At 37.9% G+C, this 20494-nt stretch overlaps 1 protein-coding gene across 3 annotated transcripts; it reads left to right on the forward strand.

The window, feature by feature from the left end:
- The first annotated feature begins 107 nt into the window (after positions 1–107).
- Positions 108–20400, forward strand: slc12a8 (solute carrier family 12 member 8). 3 transcript variants are annotated; one of them, XM_048194282.1, is made up of 14 exons: positions 111–790; positions 1171–1239; positions 1375–1546; positions 1716–1907; positions 2001–2232; positions 10169–10282; positions 13893–13980; positions 14408–14495; positions 15239–15385; positions 17632–18277; positions 18353–18444; positions 18544–18661; positions 19252–19312; positions 19956–20400. In XM_048194282.1, the coding sequence occupies exons 3-14, from the start codon at positions 1496–1498 to the stop codon at positions 20125–20127; spliced, it is 2001 nt and encodes a 666-aa protein (XP_048050239.1). In that variant the 5' UTR covers positions 111–790; positions 1171–1239; positions 1375–1495; the 3' UTR covers positions 20128–20400. The 3 variants fall into 3 exon arrangements, with proteins under 3 accessions (XP_048050240.1, XP_048050239.1, XP_048050238.1); XM_048194281.1 differs by having other exon boundaries at positions 112–790; positions 1400–1546; XM_048194283.1 differs by lacking the exon at positions 1375–1546 and having other exon boundaries at positions 108–790.
- The last annotated feature ends 94 nt before the right edge of the window (positions 20401–20494 follow it).

Here is a 20494-nt window from a genome sequence, read left to right on the forward strand (position 1 = left end):
AAACCAAGAAATATGTTTTTCTTACAGTTAATAGTCTTTATGACTTTAAGATTTTTGGTATTTTGACAGTTTCAGCACATTTCCTCCTGTGAGGCTACAAAAATGGTTTTAATCGTTTATGTATAGGGTTGATACATGGCTAAAATTAAAGTGATCTTATAGTGATTTTAATATGACTTTATATGATAAAAGTCAGCTAGCTGGTAATAGAAATGATCACAGAAAATGTCAATATGGACACAGAACAGTGAGGTAATTTACACTGAAAACACACACCTGAGGTGGCGCTGATAGAACACATTTGTTTAATGACGTTTATTGCACACGTAGCGTTTCCATTAATAACAGCGGCAAACAGACAGCTGTTAGGTTACTCAAATATATAACTTTACTGGCTATATTAAATAATTAGAAAATTAATCAAGCGATTTTAATTGCTAGCTATACTAAAACACTGTCGTGATCTGTATTCCCTCGAGGGAACAGTGATATTGAAAACATCTTACCGACGTAAGTTTAGTGTTTACATGACGTCCTCTGCGTAAACGAACCGTTTTTGACTAATGCGGCACAATTTAGTAAGTTATCTCATTATCCAAAAAGCAAAACTTTTTTAAAAATAATGTTTACTGAAGTTTAGGCCTACGTAAAAGAATAGTGGAATCTAAACGAACCGTTCAAAAGAATCGATTCACGGAAATGAGTTGGACCACTCAAGCACTCAGGTGTGTCCGTGGCTCTCTCACATTCTCCACCTGCTGCTGCATCCGGGAGCATATCGCGATTACAGGTATGTGTGCGATTGTCTTTATGATTAACCAAGGAATTTACAGTTCAACAATTTCACAAAACAACATTTTGTTCGTTTATTTAGGGCCGCTGGCGTTTTTGCACTGTATAACTTTGGTAAAACACAGTCAGTACCACACAAGTTAGTCACGTGAACTTCAAATACTTAGTTTGCCTTTTATCTTAAATATTTGAATGTTGTTCAAATGCTGAATATGATTTGCCTGTCGATTGCTAGTAGTTCCCAATGTGTCACATATTAACAGACAGCTTTTGTTGGCTTTAATGTATTTAAGCTACGTGGCCATCGCCTAGTTGGCAAATGTTGTTAAATTGCCTTTGTAAGGCAATGTTTGTATATACTAAAGTCTTTACTTTTAGATCCAGCTACTGTAATCTTGCCCAAGAGGGAGCATGAGTCCTCAAGAATTATTCCATGAAGACGCACAGGTAATGTCCTATCTGTAAGTTTTGCCATACAAATGGAATAAATGGAAAAGTTTGCAATAAATGAAAAACCATGAGTTCAAGACCTGTTATTTTTACCTTGGGTGGTGGATCTGACACTAATGGTGAATTATTTAGATTTGAGTGACACTGGTTTGTGTAGGGTTCCCAGAGTAATGCTCAACCTTGGTGGAAGGTGCAGCTCTTCGTCTGGGAACCTGTTCTTTTCGGCACCTGGGATGGAGTCTTCACTACCTGCATGATCAACATTTTTGGGGTGGTGCTCTTTTTACGGACTGGCTGGCTTGTGGTAAATTATGTTTTATTACAGATTTCCAGATGAATTTTGTGTATATGTGTATCAGACAATCTATTTAAATAACATTCCAGTCTTTTAGAACATATCTCATGTCTTTGCTGCTATTAAATGGGGATCAAATGGAAATGTTAATTCTCTTTTTCCATATGATCATCTTTAGGGTAACACAGGTGTGTTGCTGGGCATGCTTCTGGTGTCCATGGTGGTATTGGTCGCTGTGATTACGGTGATGTCAGGTGTCGGTGTGTGTGAGTGTTGCAGCGTGGGTAACGGTGGGGTCTACTCCATGATCTCCACTGTGCTCGGAGGGAGGGTTGGAGGAACTGTGGGGCTCTTGTATGTGTTTGGACAGGTGAGCAGCTCTACATTATTTTATATTGCATATACAGTAGGTGGTCAGTTCACTGATTCTAACTTTGGTGACAATCTTGTGTCTTGTTGGCAGTGTGTGGCTGGAGCGATGTACATCACTGGTTTCGCAGAGTCCATTGCACAGGTGCTGAGCTTACAGAGCATGTGGGCAGTGAGGGGCATCTCTGTGGCCGTTCTGCTTGGCCTTCTTGGGATTAATCTGGCCGGGGTGAAATGGATTATACGCCTTCAGTTGGTTCTGCTGGGGATTTTAGCTATGTCCACTCTGGATTTTGTCATCGGGACATTTAGTCATCTAGATCCAGGTGAGCTATCGTGAATGCCAATGACATCAGGGCTCATTTGCAATGAGATAAACCAAGAGTATCGAGTTCAACATGTGCTATGTATATTAAGGTATAGCTAGGTTTTGCGTTTTTAACTGGAAGTCTTTGATGAAACCAACACCGTAGATCCCATATTCAGCTTATATTCAGCAAAATGAAATGATCAATTTCTGGCACAGTCCTATATAAGTTCATGTATTTATTAAAATGCAAAATAAAACCATTACTATACCATAAAGTAGTGCTTTAGGAAGATATTCTTGCCCTGCAGTGTTGTTTTCACAGACCCTACAAAACAGTGCCTGCCTTTCTCATATTGACATTTCTTTCTTTGCACATTTCCTGGCAAACCTGCCAGACGAGGATATAGTTCAAGTCATTTTGTATGCTAAATTTGGTGTTCTTTTTCTTTTACCAGCATACATTTCTCTTATTTCTATAATTCTCTTGTTTCACAAGTTCTTATTTCTGTATTTTTATGTGCTTGATATGCATTTATTGTGGTAGTTGAAAAGTATTTGAATTCAGCTCGCAAGTAACAGAACATATTCACTACTGTTCAAAAGTTTGGGGTCGGTAAGATTTTTCTTTTTTCATATCAAGAAATCAATACTTTTATTCAGCAAGAATGTATTAAATTGATCAAAAATTACAGTGAAGAATTTTAGATAGTTACAATGCATTTCTATTTTAAATGGAAACTTCATTTGAGTCTTGATCTGTTTTCAAAATTTACAATAAAAATAAATGTTTCTTGAGCACCAAATCAACATATTAGAATGATTTCTGAAGGATCATGTGACAATGAAAGACTGGAGTAATGATGCTGAAAATTCAGCTTTGCCATCAAAGAAATATATTACATTTTAAAATAGAAATGTTTTTTTTATTTGTAATATTTCACAATAGTACTGTTTACTGTAGTTTTTGACCAAAGAATTGCTGCCTTGTGAGCATAAGAGGCTTCTTCTAAAAACATTAAAAAAACTTACTGAGCACAATTGAACAGTAGTGTATGTAATTCTATTTAAATATTATCTGTGTGACTATAGATATTGCTTGTATGTTCTCATTTAAAAGTTGTCCTCTGATGGTCATATGTGTTCTATATGTATATGTGTGTGTGAGAGAGAGAGTTGATCATACAGAACTCCAGTTATGAGGTCACGTGTCCTTGCAACAACTGTCCAGTAGGTGTCAGGGTAACATAAATGTAGCTTTGTCCCATGACCCAAACAATGCTATCCTGTGTGTTTTTAAAAAAGTATTTTTGATATATGTATTATAATGGCAATTTACATGTATTTATTATTTATCAGTTTCAGTTTTTACCATGAAACCATTTAGGCTTGACAAACAGTGCAAGATTTTGCATACCAGTTCCAGGTTGTGATCTGGCATTGACAGAATAAGCATTAAGCTAGTTAGACCTCCAACAACAGCTCTGCATCTGCTGGAAGGGGCGCACAAGCTTGCATGCTTATAGTCTACTAGGAATTTGTTAGATGTTATTCCAGTTTCTAAAGTTCTCCCAAGCTATAATCACAGATATTTGAGCTCTGTCACACATTTTATATTTTTAGGGCATTTAAATCTGCTTGTACTTAAAGTTTCACTGCATGAAGTGAGCATATGTAAATCATGAGAGAGGGTAAAATCTCTTTTATAAGACTATTATGGGGGTATACTTAGTTGTAAGTTCAATTTAATATAGGTTTATAATAGCAACTAATCTTCCTGCAACAATTTACATGAGATATCTAATAGTCACTTGCTCTAAGGACAAGTATGCAGGCATTCTTAGTCCATTGTAATTTTTTAATTTTTTTGGCTGCCCACTTCAGAGGAGGTCAGTATGTACTTTCACACTGGGTTTGCAGGAAATCCATCCCAACACTTCCTGTTCTCCTGATTACTGGTTTCCTGTCCAGAGAGGAGGCAAGACTCAAGGAAAGATGGTGTTCTCACTCTCGCTCTCTCTACAGAGAAAGTCACACTCGTTGGGTGTAATGGACTGAATATGAGACATTACCCTTTAACTGCTGCTACTGCGGCTGTCGTCTTGCTCTGATCTCTTTTAGGAGCTGGACTTGGGCTGCAGTGTGCACTGCCAGTGGGAAAAGGAGGTGCTGGTTCCTCCAGGTTTTTCCAATTAAGCTTTGTGGTTATAAAGTGATCTCACCATTGGCACAGCTCCAGGGGGTTGCACGATTTAGGCCGGGCGCCGCATGGGCTGGTTACCTGCCAGTGGCAGGAAAAAGGAGCTGCTGTGCAGATGTGTTTACAGTTTGATAATGCTGTTAATCACGTAGTCAAGGCCAGGTGGTCAGCACAAAGAAAGCTTCATAACCTTGATGATATAGAGATCTCAACACATCCATATTCCATGGCAATTTAAAGGGATATTTCACCCTAAAATTGGACTGTTTGTCTTTCATAAGCTGTATGATTTTCTTTCTTATGTGGAACTTAATAGGTATTTTGAAGTACTCTTCTTATATAATAATAGCGAATAAAGACTGGGGCTTTCAAGCTTTAATAAGGACACAAAACCACGTTAAAAAAATAATCAAAGAAGTTCATATGACTCATGCACTATATTGCAATACTTAAAGGGTTAGTTCACCCAAAAATGAAAAACGCGTTCATCAGCGAATATAAACAGAAACTAAACCATACATTCTTGATGAGCGAGGTCAAACCTCATTGCGTAACACACGACAATGATCCTCTCATGTCAAGCAAGCATGCTTGAGCTTACATTTACCATATCTGATGTGTGCGTTGATGAATGTTTATATGTGAATAAAAGCCTAAATTAAATCTGTTCATCATATAATGAAATATCTTCATTTGTGTTTTGAAGATGGCCGAAAGTCTTACAGACATGAGCCAGGGTGGTGAGTAAATGACTAACCCTTTAAGTCATTTGATAGATTTATTTGTGAGGAACAGACTGGCATTTCAGTCATTATTTACTGAAAATATTGCCCTCCAGTGAGATGGTACGACTGCGACCAAATTGAGTGAGTTAAAGGGATATTTCACCCAAAAATGAAAATTCTATCATTTACTCCCCCTAAAGTTCTTCCAAACCTGTATACATTTCTTTATGCAGTACCCCCCCCCCCCCCCCATTGACTACCATAGTAGGAAAAAAAAAAAATACTACTGCAGTCAATGGGGGGCAAAATCTGCTTGGTCTTTGTTCATGTTTTTCTATGAATGACGACACTCTTTATTATTTCTTTTTACTGGCACAAAGCTAAAATTGTATGACTTCAGAAGACTTGGAAATATAGTGCACGAGTCATATGGACATCATTAATTGTACATTTTATGGTGCTTTTTCATGTTTTGGAGCCTGAAAGTCCCAGTCCTCATTCACTTTGGAAGAGTACGTCTAGGATATTTAAATGATAAAGAAGGAGGTCACATATTGTTTTTTTTTTTTGTGAACTACGCATTTAAGGCCAACAAGGCTGAAGAAAGCTTAGGGGCTGAGCACATATCTTGGTTGTGAAATAATTCTTGGTAAAGGACATGTTTGAATTATACACCCAATCTACCATTGGGCACCAGTGTGCCTAGGCTCATGTAGCCAGAAGGGGAGAAGAGTGATGATTTTTTTTTTTTTTTTTTTTTTTTTTTTTTTGTAGTACTGCTACCTACTGCAATGTTTTGTCAAATCATTTGAAAATGTTATTGCTGGAAAAGGTGAAGAAAATGTGAGGACAATCCTCTAGAGTGTTCATACCATTGCAGTGAGCGCATTTGTGCTAGATTTAAAAAAAATGAGAGCACCTCCTAGTTCTGTCCCTTTCCTCCTGCCTGTTACCACATAAGAGGAGCTGTAAGAAGAGCTTTCCTACTGTAGACATTTAGACTGTTATTGTTGCAAATACTGTTGTTTGGAAGATATTGCTGTATTATAACACTTAGATTTCATGTGGAAAAAATGAAACTGAAACTGAATCATTTAACTTATCTCCTCAGAATTAGCTTGATTTTCACTCGCATAATAATTAGTTTTGTGAAGGTATGATGTTTGTGTTTTGTAGGATCTGCTCTGTTTTCCTCAGCTCTAAACTCAAAGACACTCTATTTAAGCGGCCAGAGTTGGACAGGAAACTGACATGCGCTCATAGTTTTGGGTTAAGGGTGTTGACCGGGCTCACCCACATTTTTGGCCTGAGACAAAAGAGCAGACAGGAAGCAGATCCGAGTTCTTCACTAGAAGAGTCCACATCATCACTTCCTCTTCCAAATCTTCAGATCAGAAGGACTCTCACTATAAATATCCAAACTGCAATCAAAATGCTTCGAAAGGTGGTAGGGAGGGCAACAGTAATGCCCCTGCTCTTATCCGCTGTGTCAGTACGGCCTGTACTTCATGCTTATATGAAGAAGTATGTTTTTATCTCAGGGAATGACATTTCTTTACATGCATGAGTCAATACACAATATATGCGGTTTAATTTTTTTATTGGGTTTGACACCAAACTGTTACATGTGCTACTGTTCAAAAATTGGGAGTTGTTTTTGAAAGTCTCACCAAGACTGCATTTATTTGAGCAAAAATAAAGTAATAAGTAATGCTGTGAAGTATTATTACAATTTAAAATAACTATTTTCTATTTTAATGTATGTTAAAATGGTATTATGGCAAAGTTGAATTTTACATATTCTTACATATTACATTCATATTTCAGGATTCCTTGATGAATAGAAAGTTCAAAAGCACAATTTATTTATTTTGCAACAAAGTCTTTACTGTCAATTTTAAACAATTTCATGCAATCTTGATGAATATTAGTATTAAATTAAAAAAAATCTTAATGAACCCGAACTTTTGAATGGCAGTGTAACTGAAGGTTGTTTAGATCAAGAGATGCAAACTAGACTACGTCAAAGCCTTTATTCTTGCACTTGCTATTCCAAAAACAGCTTAACATAGCTTTAGGAAAGTTCAAAAATCAAGATAATTATGTAAAGATAATGCATATGATGTGTTGCTTTTTTCCCCCCTACTTGTGTGTTATAATTGGAGTACTTTTATCTGTTATTTCTAAGGCTGCGTATACCTAAACTTTCTTTATGCACTTCCTCTCTTCCTCTTTCTCCTGATCATCTCTATTGTGTCTTATTCTCTTTCTAGCTCTCTCACTTTGTAGCCAAGAAACTGTGAAGTGTAGGAACAGGCAGGGCTTCTGAAAGGGTGGTGACTTCCTTTTGGATAAACATGTCATTAATCCAAGAGAACGCATTCTTTCCCATCACAAGATAACCAAGAGGGAAATGGATCATGCTCTTACATAGCCAGGGCCCTGTAGATCTCTCTCTGGATGAGTACCTCCCCCCTCCCCAACCCACCGCCATCTTTCTTTCTTAAGGGGCCTCAAGATAACTTAAAATGATTTAAAATAAGACAAAACTAGCATTAAAATATGCCAAAAAGACTAAAAAAAAACAACAACTTGAGGGCTGCATGATTTATCGCACGATACGAAAAATAACATTGAATTTAAATGCGATTATCTCTTAAACGCAATTCTTAGTGCGATTATGAAATCGCAAAGGCTGCGCTTTATTTTTTGTGTGCAGCTTATCAATGAAGTATGGCTCCAAATGCTAATCCATCTGAAAGCACTGCGAGTTTGAGTCGCTTATAATGTACATTTGAAAAGAGAAGCATTTATTAACATCTTGTCCAACAAAAGACAACATTTAATAACGTTTTTACTCCAAACTCACTTCATAACAACAGCTGAGCATCCTTCTGTGAATTGATGTGGCTTCTTACACAAAATAAGGCAGTCGTGTGTTTATTAGTCATGTTTATTCAATCAAAGCGTTTCAGTCTTCTGTTCTATTCAGCTACAGCGATATGATGTTATCTTCTTCTGCGGCAGGGCATATTTAGAGTTTCTGCGCAAGAACGCCCTCTGGCTTTCAGATGGAGAAGCATTTACTACTGCTCACAGAGCCTTACAGCTCTGACAAGCTGCGCATAAAATAATCGCAGCCTTCCCCAAATCACGTGCGGTTTAATCGCGATAAATCATGCAGCCCTAAAATTCGCCTCATGAGCAACATTTTCTTTTCTTTCAAGAACAAAGGTTCCGCTGGACTTGGAAAAAACCTGTGCATATCTCATATATATATAATATATATGAGGTGTCAAGTGTTTTTTTTTTCCCCTTCTTTTTTGGCCTTTGAAGTGGGGGGCCTTGGAGAAAATGTTAGCTTCGTGTAAGCTTTCGTGAAACAAAATTCTTTGCTGAAAATGCATTATTTGCTGAAAAATGTTCTCTCCTGTATCTTCATATTATCCATAAATGATATGTGAAAGATTATCAGTGAAAAACTACACAGCAAAATCCCCAGAGTTAAATCAACTCTGCTCAGATTACATATGGTCCCTCTCTACTTTAGAGTTAAAGTTAATGAGATAATTAAGTGATCTATTAAGTTATGATTGAGCATTAGTGATGAACACCTGCTGTTAACAAGCAGAATCACTGAAGAGAAACACAAGAACTACAACTGACTTCAGCCACAGCCTTAGATGAAATCAACTGAAGATAAAAGACATAAAATCTCTCATGATCTGATTAAACAACTCCACAAACAGCATGCTATCTCATTAACTTTAACTCTGCTTCAGTGTTATTTTAACTCTATGTAGAGACGGACCATATGTTCTCTGAGCAGAGTTGATTTAACTCTGGAGATTTTGCTGTGTATTTGTATTTTGGCCTGTTCCTCACACAAAATATTGTATGGCTTTAGAAGTTATGGAATATAGCCAATGAATTCTATGGACTACGTTTATGGTGCTGTTTTTGTTTTTCAATAATAAAAAAAATGATCATGCTGGTTTGGAATGACGTGAGGGTGAGTAAATGATGGCCGGGTTTATTTTTTGCATGAACTAACCTATTAAGAGCACCTATCTGTGGCATGTACTGTACGGTATGGAATACAAGTAATTGTACACAAGTATACAAACCATCTGAAATATACAGTGTCATTGCTATCCAGACTTTAATAACTGCCTCCCTGAGTGAAAATACCACTCTTGTGTGACGGTTCAGCAGAATGGTGATATCTCTCAGTACTGTTTACGTAAATGTTCCACGGCGCCTGTTCTTGGATTGTTTTGTTTGCCTGTGAACACACCCAGAGCTTAGTCCAGCATTCCCTCCATCATGTCCTCGGCACAGAACTATTGAACTTGGCATGTATTCCCAAGAAAAAGGCCGGCCCTTGGTTTGCACGCATCTTGGCGGGGCGTCTGTCCCCCTGGGTTGTTACATAAAGGGTGGCGACGGTCAGCCGCAGACACCTGGGGCTGTGCCTGTGCATGGCTATGGAGTCTAAAACTGTAATTTTTCAAACCAGATATCTGTCCAACATTACCCTATGGAACCACTCCCTTTGATTTCATGGTGAAAAGGGTTATTGTATCGGTGTGCGATAGATCAATATTGTATGTCATGGATGGCAGTTTGTGGTCTTGTACAGTGGAATGTTTTCTAGTAAATGTCGTCACCACATGAATCAAACTTGTGTTTTAAATGGATGCAGAACATGAATTCTTCTTCAGGAAGGTTAGGTTTTTTGAAATTTGTTTTTATTGTTATGAAATATTTAGACCAATCGGTCTTATTTTTCAAAAAGGCCAACATATTTCCTTTTGGTTTTCAAAACAAATATTTTAATTTACAGGAAAACATTTGTGTGTGTAATGTCTGTCACATATACTCAGTGGAGACTGCGGCATTTCAGAGATGGATCTGATTCTTATCATTGTGTCAGTGCAGACTTTTTCCATAAAGCACTTTAGGCAGACTGAAGGTTGCAATAAACAGTCTTTCCTAACATTGTTTTGTGCTGAATATGTTTATTGCAGAGCATGGATTCATTGGCTATTCGGAGGAACTGCTGCGTAAGAACACCCTGCCAGACTACACAGATGGCGAGACTTTCTTCACCGTGTTTGGGGTTTTCTTTCCTGCGGCGACAGGTGACTACACACATAAACAAGAAAAGTAAAACTGTGATATAACAACCACTGATTAAACAATACTATGCTGATATGAGAATTTATTTTTGCAATTAGTGAAGTTTACGCCTGTGTAAGTTACTTGAGTAACCTCAAATTCTTGCAGCTGTATGTTAGTGGCTGTGGTTTGATTTAGGATATAGACTTCCCAGAAATCTCTTTTTCATGTTAGAAAATTTTCATTTCGTAGTTAACACATTTTTGTTACGTAATGAGGTTTCACTCTGAGCCTGCATGGTGTCACTATATGGCGCCAGCAAGCCGCACCCAAAGTCTGCTTGAAAAGGTAGTCTTGGACAGGGGATTTCAAACCCTCTTCCTAAAATATAAAGGCAGCAGTGTAACTTTTTTTTTTTTTTTTTTTTTTTTTTTTTTTTTTAATGTATGAAAACCCATTTATATTGTGTGAAAAATACTAAGTGTGATATTACAAAGACAACAAAACATGGATGCTGCCAAGTTCATCCAAATTCTTGAGGAAAACCTACATCCCTCTGCTAGACAGCTGAAGATGGGCAGGTCATTCACCTTTCAACATGACAATGATCCTAAACATACCGCCAAAAGTACAACGCAATGGCTTAAGAATAGGAAGGTGAATGTCCTTAAGTGGTCAAGTCACAGTCCTGACTTAAATCCGATAGAAAATCTGTGGATAGACTTGAAGAGAGCTCACTACAGAATTTGACTGAACTTGAGCAATTCTGCGAGGAAGAATGGGCAAATACTCCCCAATCTAGGTGTGCAAAGCTAGTACAGACATATCCAAAAAGATTAATGGCTGTTTTTATAGCAAAAGGTGGCTGTACAAAGTATTAAAGGTGCCCTAGAATTGAAAATTGAATTTACCTTGGCATAGTTGAATAACAAGAGTTCAATACATGGAAATGACATACAGTGAGTCTCAAACACCATTATTTCCTCCTCCTTATGTAAATTTGATTTGTTTAAAAGACCTCCAAAGAACAGGTGAATCTCAACATAACACCGACTGTTACGTAACAGTCGGGATCATTAATATGTACAACCCCAATATTTGCATATGCCAGCTCATGTTCAAGGCATTACACAAGGGCAGCCAGTATTAACGTCTGGATCTGCACAGGTGAATCATCAGACTAGGTAAGCAAGTAAGAACATGGAGCGATAATAACTGACATGATCCATGATATTTTTAGTGATATTTGTAAATTGTCTTTCTAAATGTTTCGTTAGCATGTTGCTAATGTACTGTTAAATGTGGTTAAAGTTACCATTGTTTCTTACTGTATTCACGGAGACAAGAACCGTCGTTATTTTCATTTTTTAAACACTTGCAGTCTGTATAATTCATAAACACAACTTCATTCTTTATAAATCTCTCCAACAGTGTGTAATGTTAGCTTTAGCCATGGAGCACCATCAAATTAATTCAGAATCAAATGTAAACATACAAATAAATACCATACTTACGCGATTAGACATGTTGCATGACGAACACTTTGTAAAGATCCATTTTGAGGGTTATATTAGCTGTGTGAACTTTGTTTATGCTGTTTAAGGCAGTCGCGAGCTCGGGGGCGGGGAGCACAAGAATTTAAAGGGGCCGCAGCCTGAATCGGCACATATTTAATGATGCCCCAAAATAGGCAGTTAAAAAAAGGAATAAAAAAAAATCTGTGGGGTATTTTGAGCTGAAACTTCACAGATACATTCAGGGGATACCTTAGACTTATATTACATCTTTTGAAAACACGTTCTATGGCACCTTTAAATCGGGGACTGATGACTTTTTAAAACCCGTTATTCTAGTTTTTTAGTTTTTAATAATCCTCGAGAATGTTTCAAAATGTTATTTTGACTTTTATAAGGGTTATAATGTGTACATACATTTCAAAGTTAAGACTTTTATTTTCCAGGGTGTAATGTGACAAAAGGTAAAAATTTTCACAGGGTATGATGACTTTCTGTAGCAGGGGTGGGGAACGTTGATTCTGCAGAGTTTAGCTCCAACCCTAAAAAAAAACACTCACCTGCCTGTAACTTTAGTAATTCTGAAAACCTTGTTTAGCTTCAGGTGTGTTTAATTGGGTTGGAGCTAAACTCTGCAGGACAGTGGCCTTCCAGGATCAACATTCCCCACCCCTGTTCTATAGGCACTGTAAATAATTGTTTCCAAAATTAAATAATTGGTTTTATTGACATTGTACTAAAACAAATTGCTAAAACAAATCTAGAAAATATCAGCGATTTACACTTAAAGAGTTAGTTCACCCAAAAACGAAAATAATGTAATTTATTACTCCACCCTCATGTCGTTCTACACCCGTAAGACCTTCATTTATCTTCGGAACGCAAATTAAGATATTTTTGATGAAATCCGATGGCTCAGTGACGCCTGCATTCACAGCAATGACATTTCCTCTCTCAAGATCCATAAAGGTACTAAAAACATATTTAAAACAGTTAATGCGAAACAAAATAAAGACTTTTCAACAATATAGTGATGGTCCGATTTCAAAACACTGCTTCGGAGCTTTACGAATCGAATCAGCCAAAGTCACGTGATTTCAGCAGCTTAGCCGTTTGATAGGAGATCCAAGTAACTGATTCGATTCATAAAGCTCTGAAGCAGTTTTTTGAAATCGCCCATCACTATATTGTTGAAAAGTCGTTAGTTTGGGTTTTATTGGTGCACAAAAAGTATTCTCTTTGCTTTATAATTTTAACATATAACTACTGTACTCACATGAACTGTTTTAAATATGTTTTTAGAGGAAATGTCATTGATTTGAATGCAGGCATCACTGAGCCATCGGATTTAATCAAAAATATCTTAATTTGTGTTCCAAAGATGAATGAAGGCCTTACGGGTGTAGAACGACATGAGGGTGAGTAATAAATGACATTATTTTCATTTTTTTGGTGAACCAACCCTTTAACATTTTTTTTTTTTTTTTAAATAAAACTATATGCAAATGTTTTTTTCCTATTGTTAAAAACAAGTGCTGTAAATGGAAAAAATAATCCCAATTATTATCATGATTTCTGTCCAATCTTTAGAAAGCAGAATAATACAGAAGTGTTATCAAATGTGGTGAATGTTTAGCATAATGATTCTTTAACATTTACATAATTTAATAAGTGCAAGTTGTCTGTTCAGGTTTGAATTCAGTCTGCATTATGTCTTCATCCCAACCTACAGTACAACACTTTCATGATGCTTATGACTTTCCTATTTTCAGAGGCAAAAACGAAAACCAGTATATATAAAATTAGAAATGAGAGAAATAAAATAATGATATAATAAATGTCAGAAGAAACCCATATTTCCCCTCTCCATTTTCGTCTTGTTTTGCCACACACAATACAACCCCACCTCTGCCTCCTGCAAAAGACTGAAAGATTGATTAGGGCCTTGTGTTGCACAAATGAATTGTTCATTCGTGATCAAAGTTTCCTTTTCGCATCTGTTAGAAGTCAGAAAGGTGTTTCAAGTGAGCTCTGATAATGTACATCTATCTGTTGTTCAGGTTTTGGATGGCCCCTTGTCTCCAGTCTTTGTTTTCACAGTAACCCTCTGTGTGTGTAGGTGTGATGGCGGGATTCAACATGAGCTCAGATCTCCAGAGGCCCGAACACAACATCCCCGTGGGAACTCTCGCCGCAGTCTGCACCTCGTATGTGTCCGTCAGCCACGGAAATAATCTTTAATTCTTTCTTTGTTTATATTTAGCCTCTTTTGTATTGACTATACACATACTTCTGTAGAGCAGGCTCCAAAATGAAAACATGAGAAACGGAATCACAATGAACCTTCATAAACAGTGTATGATACTGTGACTTGATGTTGTGTTATTTAATCCTGTGATGCCAAAGATGAATTTTCAGCAGCCGTTACACCAGTCTTCAGTGTCACATGATCCTTCAAAAATCATTCTAATATGCTGATTTGGTGCTCAAGAAATGCTTCTTATAATCATCAATGTTGAAAACCGTTGTGCTGCTTAATATGTTTGGTGTAAATCATGATAGTCCTTGTTAGATAATTTCTCTATAAATAGAATGAATTCAGCCCTGACTCTTGCATATTGTGGGAATCTGCAGGTGGTTCCTGTATCTCGTCTTTGTGTTCTTACTGGGAGCCATTTGCACCAGAGAGGCGCTGCGCTATGATTTCTTGATAGCGGAAAAGGTAATCTGATGTTATTACAGGCTTCAAAGGATGGCCATCTTCCATGGGTTTTTCCACTGTTAAGACTCATTGTCTGAGCTGAATGTGAGACTTGAGAATAACACATTATTCGCAGATAAAATGTTATATTTGCATTTATTTTCATGCTAATGTCATTCCACTCATGTGCAGGCCCTCTTAAGAGAGGCATTTAAGGTCATTCTAAATGCTACAGCTGGTGTACGTGTTTGAATGAGAACGGAGCCCAGTTGCGCACTGACCTTGCGCGTACCCTGTCGCTTGGCCTGATAGCCACACAGCTGCCGGTCAACATAGATTACAGTGGACTGCTGAACTAAGCTACATAGTTTATGAATGTGTAAGCCTGTAGCTTGGTTGTGGCTGACCCACAGCTGTTCCTTATTGTGGGCTGTGGTGTGGGGGGGGGGGGTAACACTCTACCAGAACTACTATCATTACAAACAAAACAATGGATATAAAATCTTTTGTATTCTTCTATATTAAATTTACAATTTAAACAATGCATTTATACAGTACATCATTGTGCTACAGAAGTTTGGGTTTCATACACATAATCATACTGTATTATTTGTAATTCTCTCGTTATGGGTTCTGTCTGATTACACGTGGTTTCTTTGATTTACTTTCAACACATTATAAGCACTTTTCAGTCTGGCCAAGCGGAACAGAGCTGGGTGGAGCCCCCTACACTCTCTTCCCCTCTGTGTTTGTTTTTTTCCCAGGTCTCCTTGGTTGGTTTCCTGTTTTTGCTGGGCCTCTACATCTCCTCACTCGCCTCCTGCATGGGAGGCCTGTACGGTGCACCCAGGATCCTCCAGTGTATCGCTCAGGAGAGAGTCATCCCAGCTCTCGGATTTCTTGGAAAAGGGGTGGGTGCTTGTAGGGAGATGATAACCATATTAATGTGGCTATTTTCAGCAAGGGGAATTTGAATCGGTGTGGTTTTGGTTCATTTTGTAGATTCCTCTTATTTAGATGCTAATCAAGGCTAAATCTGTTCTGTGAATATAAAGCAATTGAAAGGCAGAGATGTTCTTATAGTGAGTTCTGTCAGATACTAATAAATGATCAAACTGATTAACAATACGCTTTGGATAATGAGTGAAATTAAACATTTGTTTTTCATGCCACTTTAATGCATTGTTTACTTTTTCACGCTCAATGAGTAGCTCCATAGACAGGATAAGTTCCTAATTATAGTGTGCCTGAGTGTGCTCTAAAAAAAATGCGAAGGAATGAATTGTAACAATTGTGGCTTTCAAAAAGCACAGCACACCCTTTCCCTCGCCTGAGCTCTGTCTGACCCCTCTCTATGGGCTACAAGCTCGCCTGAGACATCTAGCCCTGAATCAAAGTCCCAGAACAAACGCAGGAAGCACAGAGAAGACCAACCCTGGTGGACCTGGAGCTGTGCCAGCCAGTAGCAGTAGCGCCCTGATCCCACAGACTTATGGGATCTGGGTAATGACTGATCTGAGGTGACATGAGAGATGTTGTCTTTTTTGGGGGGGATGTTTTAACTGGATGCTTCCACTCATTACATAACCTGAAGAGTGTGAAAGAAATGAGAGTAATGGAGCCAAACTAATAAAACCCATAATGCAACCTTGCAAAAAATTAGAAAAGCTTTAAAGGGTTAGTTCACCCAAAAATTTTAATTCTGTCATTAATTACTCACCCTCATGTCGTTCCACACCGTAAGACCTTCGTTCATCTTCGGAACACAAATTAAGATATTTTTGATAACATCTGATGGCTCTGAGGCCTCCATTGACGGCAAGATAATTAACATGCCCATTTCAGTGCCCAGAAAGCTACTAAAGACATGTTTAAAACGGTTCATATGAGTATAGTGGTTCAACCTTAATGTTATGAAGTGACGAGAATACTTTTTGTGCGGCAAAAAAACTAAATAACGACTTTATTCAACAATATCTAGTGATGGGCGATTTTAAAATACTGCTTCATGAAGCTTTGAAGCTTTACGAATCTTTTGTTTGAATCAGTGGTTCAGAGCGTGTATCGAACTGCCAAAGTCACGCAGCTTTTTTTTTTCAACAAAGGTCACTGACTTTGATTTGCTTTACACTAAATAAAGGAATAAATATGTTTTTAATATCCACATACTCTGTTCTAAAACCTAGTTATCGGATTTATACATCCTGTAGATTGATTCTGCCTATGTAGATGGCAATTTAAGGTAATATAGAAATGCATATTTTTACTCAAAATATGTTTGTATATTATATATTTTTATTTTATTACAGTATTGCATTCTTAGCTTAGCAGCATGTTACCAAAATCTATTGTAATCAATTGAATTTCCTATGGTTTTCTAATAGGCAGCTATCTTCAAACTTCCTATGTATGCAGTAGACATTAAAGGTGCTAAAGAGGATGTTTTGTTTTATACATTTTTCCAATATTACTTGAAACTGTCTTTACTATCTGATAAAAGACTATTTATTAGGTGCACTGAAAGGAATAATATTAATATACATCATCTGTGCATGAGGTAGGGCCTTAAAAACATCAGCCAATCATTTACGCAATCATCGCGTAAACGATTGGCCCTCTGGCTTGTCAATCACTGCCATTACGTTCCTTGTGAAAGACGTACGTGGATTGGCTCTCTGGCTTGTCAATCACTGCCATTACGTTCCTTGTGAAAGACATACGTGGATTGGCTCTCTGGCTTGTCAATCACTGCCATGACGTTCCTTGTGAGAGACGAGCGCGGCTGCGCGCTCCAGTAACTTTCCACACTCTACAGGCGCCGCATGCAATGTTTTTGTCAGGAGACAGGAGTAACAACTGCAGATTATGAGTTACCTGCGGTGAGTCCGACATAATGAATCCACTAACACGACACAGCGAATGCCGGTGGTAAACACTTGTGTTCCAATACTCGTGCACGAGTTTTGGGAGGCGTTCCCTCGAAATGAGCTGTGAAGGAGGGGGGCTGTTCTTACGCATGCGCTCATTTCAAAAACTCACTAACAGTCTTTGGTTTCTCAGTCGACGAAAAGATCCTCTTTAGCACCTTTAATGTAACTGATTTAGGTTTTGGAACAGCCATATATTTACCTTTCTCCCATTTCTTTATGTATTACAGAGAGGGGCCAATAAGACACCTGTGGCTGCCATCTGTCTGACCAGCCTAATCTCCATGGCCTTCATCTTCATTGGCCAGGTCAATGTACTGGCTCCCATTGTCACCATCAACTTCATGCTAACCTACAGCATAATTGATTATTGCTATTTCTGTGTGGTGAAAACCTATGAGCTGCAGGTCCAGCAAAGGAAGACGCTGATCAGGAGGTCGAGCTCCAGAAGATCACTCGTGTCCAGCACTCACCCTCATTATGGCAGCAGTGGAGCCATCAGTGACCCTGTGAACGGCACACTGCTGGAGTTCACCAAAGACATGGACCAGATATTTCCATTGCCCAGCACAGACACCGCTGAAGAACAGAGAGTGTCTATTCCTGCTTCCAAGTCCCGGGGCAGGAAGTCAAAGATTCCAGCTAAAGAAACACTGATGAACAGTTTTGGGTTGGACTTGAACAGCAATGGGCCATTAGATAAAGGAAAAGATGAAAGGGAGGTGGAACAATCTGTTGGATTAGATGATGATGCCACTAGCCAGATAGGACTTATGGAGTCTGACCTTACAGCAGGAGCCAAGAGGAAACAGTCTTTGCCTAATTCTGGCCCAGTTGAACTTGAACAGCTCCCAAGAGAGCAGATAGACAGGAATGGTAAGTAACTCTCTACAAAACCTTACATAACTCCTCAATATAGTGTATTTCACCTTAAATACCTTTTATTCACAGGTTCAGAAACAATTCTTGAAGGATCAGAAATCAGATCAATGCAAGGTTCGGTCTATGCCAGATTTTGCAATCACTGGGTTGCGCTAATTGGTGTAAGTTCTGCAAAAAATATCCAGTGCTTACTGAAAGCAGTTCCTGAAATTTTTAATATTTAGTTTATTTTTAATTTTTATGTTTTTGTCTTTCTTCAGGCATTGTGCTCTTTTATGATAATGTTTGTCATCCAGTGGATGTACGCATTGATTAACATTATAGTCGCCCTTATCCTCTTTCTCTACATTGGAACAGCAAGCCCAGGTTTACCAACAGGTAATTGTACCTAACTTTTATTTGATTTGAGTAATCTTTGGAAAATCTGAGAAGTTAACCAACTTGCTCATAATAAACTGCTTATTTCAGCCAAATATGTGGTCTAATATTTAAACATTTAGGCCTAATAAGGGTAAGAGGATAGTTCACCCAAAAATAATTTACTCCCCCTCAAGTTGTTTCAAACCTGTATAAATTTCTTTATTCTGCTGTACACAGAGGAAGATATTTGGATGAATGCTTGTAATAAAGCAGATCTCGCCCCCCAAATGATAACAGAATTTTAATTTTTGGGTGAACTCTCCCTTTAAAAGGCATTTTGTCTATTGGGAATTGATTGGATCATTGTCATTTGCTATTGCTGTGATCTCATGTGAGTGACAGGTTGTCCCACCCTCGCGCCAGTAAACACATCATCAGAGAAGAGAAATATTTTGATTAAAGATTATGAGGGCACATGAATTAAAAAAAATAAAATAATGCTGTGCATGGGTAAATCATTTGTATTAAACACTGCAATATTTTGATTTGATGGTCACTTTAAATTATTTTCTTGTCAGAAAATATAAAGTTACATTCTCTGCCCATAGGTGCAGCAGCTTGCTTCAGTTTCTTCAGGTGGCTCAAGACCTCGCTGCATAATTTGGGAAGGTATGACGTTACATAATCTTATGTAGGCACACTTGATTTTCAACATAAAGTGTTCAACATAACGTTTCAGCGTTGTGTGACCAAGAACCACCCACTTAGACAGGAAAAGGCAGTCTGATCGACATGTTTTTTCATGATGTTTAAGGGCAGGTTTACCGGATACAGAAAATATCACAATAATGGCATGGCATTTCCATCAATGCTTCTATAGAAAACAGTGAAAAATAGAAAATGTGTATAGATTTTGAGATTTATCCAAAAGAAATAAGTACTGATTGTTTCAAAATAATACAGTTTTGCTTATGGATATTTTGTTACCTTGATGCTAGGTGCCTCCTGTAAAATACAGAATATTTCAAATATGTTACCATTTTAATGCCACTGTCCTGAAAATCTTTGGCAAATCTAGAGATTAATTCTTCCTTAAAAGTGCTCATATGCACAATTCCATAAAAAAACAAAACACTGTCACCTTCAACTGTGGAAGTTGCAAAGAGCCAGCCACTTGTTACATTTGGGTTGTTTTTTTTGTTTGCGGTATGCATCACATGGCTCGTGGTTGTGACACCTGAAGCTGACACTAAAAACTATGGTTATACTCAAAACTGAACCTCACTTTGACAATCATTGGCTTTCTTCATAGGCGAGATGGGGCCCTTCAGGACCAGATTGTGGTGACACCCTCTTTGTCAGCTGTTGGCATGGAGACCAGGCAGCTGACAGAGGAAAATGCAGACTTTGCCCTCCGTGATCGTTACCATCACTCCTCCTTTATCACCACCACAGACAAGATGGTACATCATCAGTCCAACTGAGCATGTAACAACTGTGCCCTGCTAACCAGCTGGACTGAAACAGTGGACACATGGGACTAAATAATCTTGACTGAACTGAGCAGCGCTTGAAATTCATATTTTTATGTACTGCATTTGTCAGGTAGTACTTGGACGTTTTATTTTCCTGGAAAATCTGAAGGAAGCTAATAATGTGTTTGGAAATTGGGAATGTGCAATCAAAGTGTAAGGTTTAATATGCACCATGGGCATTTAAACTTCAGATTATATTACTAAAGTAAGTTTTGTCTTTTATTTTTGCTTGACTTCATTGAGCACATAGAAGCATCATGTCCACCCAAACTGAATTAATTTTGAATGCAACTACCAAAAAAAAAAAAAAAAAAAA

The sequence above is a fragment of the Megalobrama amblycephala genome, linkage group LG6 (assembly GCF_018812025.1).
Source record: "Megalobrama amblycephala isolate DHTTF-2021 linkage group LG6, ASM1881202v1, whole genome shotgun sequence".
Classification (NCBI taxonomy): domain Eukaryota; kingdom Metazoa; phylum Chordata; class Actinopteri; order Cypriniformes; family Xenocyprididae; genus Megalobrama; species Megalobrama amblycephala.